Source organism: Abrus precatorius, unplaced genomic scaffold, assembly GCF_003935025.1.
Source record: "Abrus precatorius isolate BTA unplaced genomic scaffold, Abrus_2018 Scaffold5, whole genome shotgun sequence".
In the NCBI taxonomy this organism is placed as follows: Eukaryota; Viridiplantae; Streptophyta; class Magnoliopsida; order Fabales; family Fabaceae; genus Abrus; species Abrus precatorius.
Window position 1 is genome coordinate 7,234,572 of NW_020874395.1, and position 5,134 is coordinate 7,239,705.

The window sequence follows — 5,134 nt, forward strand, 5'->3', positions numbered from 1 at the left end:
TTAACTTTTAAAAATAAAGTGTAAGCTAAATTACTAATTTTTATCTTCATTACGAATAAGAATTTTCTATAAATAATTTTTTTCTTTATATATATATATATTTTTTTTTTGTTTCACATCTTAAACAAAGAGCCTATATATGATTTTAGATATTTAAATTATTTTTTATGTTAGAGATCTAAGTTATATAATCTCTTCTCAGTAATTTATATTTCGTTTTATATAATCTGTTCAATTATTAACTTGATCCTTTTGCATATAAAGGGGAAGTTAGTACCTTACCCAGACATCTTCTCAGTAACTAGCATGATTGAAGTCCTCTGGTGTTAATTAGGTTAGATGTTTAACTATTCAACCCACAACAGTTCTTGTTTTTCTTCCTCCGTGATTCTTTTTCAAGCAAGTCTATCAAATAAATCTATTGCTAAATTGAGTTCAAGTTTGACAAAACCTATATATGTTTCTCTTAGCTTTTCACTTTTCATCTAACTTTGGGATTGATTTTCTAAAAATAAAATTGACAGCAAACTGATTACACGGTTGTTGGAGAGCAAGCAATGATGAACGAGAAAAATTGTGCTAATAAACTACGAAAATTATATATAACTTAACGTAGAAAGCGTGTCCTTTACAACCCATGGCAAATAGAAAACACAACAGAACCACAAATGCTGCTACTAATGGGATCAAGAATTAAGGATCGGAACTCCCTAGGAATGTGTGAAAGGGTGGAGCAAGTGTCATGTCCTCGTCAAAATTACCAATAATTACACAAAAGCTGTATTCAGTGACGAGAACATTAGGGTCGGTGACACAAAAGCCATTCCTCTGTGAAGAAAATTGTTGGCCACATTCCATAGTCATTTTATTAGAACCCTTTAATTCAATGGACGGCCAAAAAGCAAAGGCTATGTTTGACAAAGAATCTTCCCTACTAAGAAAAAACGCATAGAAAAGAGAAAGCAAAGCCATGTCTATTATTATATCTCTAACTTGAAATGCAAAGAAAACAATAATAAAATTGAGTGACAGACAAAAAGACCCCAAAAGCTTCAAACGTCTAAAGGTGCTTGCAGATCAAGATAAGCACCCTCTTTATTGCCAGTTTCTTACCCCTACCCATCCTCTGGCTTCCACTCCAGCCTTTCGTGTATATTCCAACAATACAACCAATATGTCATTTACTATATTTTATTTTCACCCATTATATTAAAATGAAATTTAACAACACTAAAAAAAAAACTAAAGATGAACTATGCTTTCCAATTATATATAATTTTTTTTTTCCAAATAGTTTTGGTTATCAGTTAATAATAGCGCGGTAAACTTGATAGACAAATGCATCATATATATACACGTTGTTATTTATATATTTAAAATAATTAAAATTAATACCATTTTGTAAAATTTAAACTTAAAATGATTTTATTTGTAAAATTAAGAATTAAAATAATACATAGCTTGGAAAATTTAATGTGAGTGCATGAATAGTTTGATAACAAATAAGAACCTCCTTTTGTACGTTAGGCTTATATTCTTATATAAGTGGCTTCCCTAAGATGAATGCATCCTTCTTTCTCCCTCAACCTGTCAAAGCCTAATCCAGGAGTAACAAACCGTTTGAATCACAAAGGACATGAGATAATATAATACAAAAACTAAAACGCATCGTTTCGAGACCCTCATCGCTAGTTGAAAGAATGGGCACCGTTCGTAAACTCATCGTTGAGGTCGTCGACGCTCACAACCTCGTCCCCAAGGACGGCCACGGAACCTCCAGCCCCTACGTCGTCGTTGACTTCTACGGTCAACGGAAGAAGACTCGAACCGCAGTTCGCGACCTGAACCCTGTCTGGAATGAGACGCTGTCGTTTAACGTGGGCGCCTCCTCTGACATTTTCGGCGACATGCTCGAACTTGACGTTTACCACGACAAGAGTCATGGGTCGACCCGGCGAAACAACTCGCTGGGACGGATCCGACTCAGTTCCACACATTTCGTGAAGAAAGGCGAAGAGGCTTTGATATATTACGTGTTGGAGAAGAAGCACATTCTCAGCATGATCCAAGGTGAGATCGGTTTGAAAATCTACTACGTTGATGAAAAGGTTCCGCCGCCAGTTCCACCGGAACCACAAGCACCGCCACCGCCGGAACAACAACCGGCGCCTCCGGCCGAGAATGAAAAAGTAGAAGAACCAACAGTGGAGGCACCGTCTGAACCACCACCGGAAGGTGACAAACCTAAAGAAGAGCCACCGGAAGGTGATAAAGGTAAAGAAGAGCCACCGGAAAAAGAAATAGAGGAACCTCCGGCACTAACCGAGGCTGATAAGCCACCCGAGCCTGAGCCCGAGCCCGAACCTGCTAAACCGTTAGAAAGTGCGGATCAGGTAGAACAGTTACCGCGTGCACCGGTTGAGCCTGACGTGAATTTAAACGTTAAGGCGGCTTCTGTGTCTAGGTCAAATTCGGAGATAAGGTTCAGTGGTATCAACGGTCCTCAACCAATCAGAAGGTCTGCATCGACGGCCAGTTTTACTTCAGAGGCGTCGAGTGATAGCGTGTTGATCGAACGGTCCTCGTTTGATCTGGTGGAGAAGATGCACTACCTCTTCGTTCACGTGGTGAAAGCGCGGTACTTGCCAACTAACGGTAACCCTGTTGCGAAGATAGCGGTTTCGGGCCACCACGTCACGTCGAGGCCGGCGCGCAAGACCACGTTGTTCGAGTGGAACCAGACCTTCGCTTTCGCCCGCGACGCACCGGATTCCTCCTCCATTCTTGAGGTTTCCGTGTGGGACCCGCGGGACCACGTGGCTGACGTAGACGGTCGTAATTTGCTTGGTGGAGTGTGTTTTGACGTGAACGAGATTCCCGTGAGGGACCCACCGGATAGTCCTCTGGCCCCACAGTGGTACAGATTGGAAGGTGGTGGGGCCCTCCACGGTGACCTCATGATTGCCACGTGGATCGGAACGCAAGCTGACGAATCGTTTGCTGACGCGTGGAAAAGTGACACGTACGGTCATGTGAACTCAAAAGCCAAAGTTTACCAGTCACCGAAACTGTGGTACCTCCGGGCCACTGTTCTCGAAGCTCAAGACGTTATTCCGTTGTCGTCCAAGGAAGCTTGTTTTCAAGTTAAAGCCCAAGTTGGATTCCAGGTGCTGAAGTCTAAAACGGCCGTCACTCGAAACGGCACCGTTTCGTGGAACGAAGATTTTCTCTTCGTGGTAGCAGAGCCTGTCAGCGACCACCTCGTGTTCACCCTGGAAAACCGGCAACACAAAGCCCCGATGACAATGGGTATGCTCAGAATACCTCTGGTCGCAATTGAGAGAAGGGTGGATGACCGGAACGTCGCGTCGCGTTGGTTCACCCTCGACAACCCCAATGAGGAGAACAACTACAAAGGCAGAGTGCACCTTCGCTTGTGCTTTGACGGTGGGTATCACGTGATGGACGAGGCAGCGCACGTGTGCAGCGATTACCGGCCCACGGCAAGGCAACTTTGGAAGACACCGGTTGGCACGGTCGAGCTCGGCATCATTGGTTGCAAGAATTTAATCCCGATGAAGACGGTAAACGGTAAAAGCTCTACCGACGCGTACTGCGTAGCCAAATACGGTAACAAATGGGTTCGTACGCGAACCGTATCGGATAACTTGGAGCCCAAGTGGAACGAACAGTACACGTGGAAGGTGTATGATCCTTGCACCGTATTAAGCATTGGAGTGTTTGATAGTTGGGCAATGTTCGAGTTAGACAGAGAAAATAACCCTAACGAATCCACAAGACCTGATTTCCGTATAGGAAAAGTACGCGTCCGTATTTCTACGCTCCAAACGGGTAAAGTGTACAGAAATACGTATCCTCTGCTTGTGCTAACTCACGCGGGATTAAAAAAAATGGGGGAAATAGAGATAGCAATAAGGTTCCTTCGCACCACTCAACGGTTAGATTTCCTCCACGTGTACTCGCAGCCAATGCTACCGTTGATGCACCACATAAAACCGTTAGGCGTTGTGCAGCAAGAAGTGCTGAGGAACACGGCTGTGAGAACGGTGGCGGCACACTTGTCGAGATCGGAACCGCCGCTAAGGAAGGAGGTGGTGTTTTACATGCTGGACGCTGATTCTCACAACTTTAGTATAAGAAAAGTGCGTGCTAACTGGTACAGGATCATCAACGTGGTCGCGGGAGTGATCGACATCCTACGGTGGATAGAGGATACACGTGGATGGAAGAATCCAACGGCCACGATTCTTGTGCACGCGCTGTTGGTTATGCTTGTGTGGTTTCCTGATTTGATTATTCCCACTTTTCTTTTTTATGTTTTTGTTATTGGCGCGTGGAACTATAGGTTCCGTGCGCGTGACCCGCTTCCGCATTTCGATCCGAAGATTTCGCTTGCTGAAGTGGTGGACAGGGAGGAGTTGGATGAAGAGTTTGATGCAGTGCCGAGTGCGAGAGCGAGTGAGGTGGTGCGTGCGAGGTATGATAAGTTGCGCACGCTCGGGGCGCGCGTGCAGACGGTTCTAGGTGATTTTGCTACGCAAGGGGAGCGCGTGCAGGCGTTGGTGACGTGGCGGGATCCACGTGCCACGGGAATATTTGTGTTTTTGTGTTTGGTGGTGGCTTTGATATTGTATCTGGTGCCTTCGAAAATGGTGGCTATGGCTTCGGGGTTCTACTATCTCCGCCACCCTATTTTCCGGGACCGGTTGCCGTCGCCGGCGTTGAACTTCTTCAGGAGGTTACCGTCAATGTCAGATCGAATTATGTAGATTTTTGGTTCTTTTTTTTTTCTAAAATGGCATCGAAATGAGGTACAAGGTGTGGCAAGTTGTAGAGTAATGAGACAGAATTTTGAAGGCACATATACATATGAAATATGGATTGTTTTTCTTCTTATTTTTTGTTGAATGAAATGCAGAAATGACATTATTGTCATTGCAACAGCCATGTGTCACAGAAAAGAAAGTACTTTTTTTTTACTATGAAAAAATTGTAGTGCATGAAAAATTATTGTATAAAATTTATGAACTCTTTTTCTTAATTTAAAATATTAGTTAGGCGTCATTGTTTGATTAATTGACATCATAAATACGTGATAGTATATATGATCAGA

The 5,134-nt window shown here is 43.5% G+C and overlaps 1 protein-coding gene across 1 annotated transcript; it reads left to right on the top strand.

The window, feature by feature from the left end:
* Nucleotides 1-1,592: 1,592 nt before the first annotated feature.
* Nucleotides 1,593-4,863, top strand: LOC113867574 (protein QUIRKY). The gene has a single exon (XM_027502968.1). It carries the CDS (start codon nt 1,701-1,703, stop codon nt 4,788-4,790), a length of 3,090 nt encoding a protein of 1,029 aa, XP_027358769.1. The 5' UTR covers nt 1,593-1,700; the 3' UTR covers nt 4,791-4,863.
* Nucleotides 4,864-5,134: the final 271 nt, after the last annotated feature.

Bases quoted from the DNA above. Each gene is read 5' to 3' on its own strand.
- LOC113867574 (XM_027502968.1), top strand. From the start codon at position 1,701: ATGGGCACCGTTCGTAAACTCATCGTTGAGGTCGTCGACGCTCACAAC.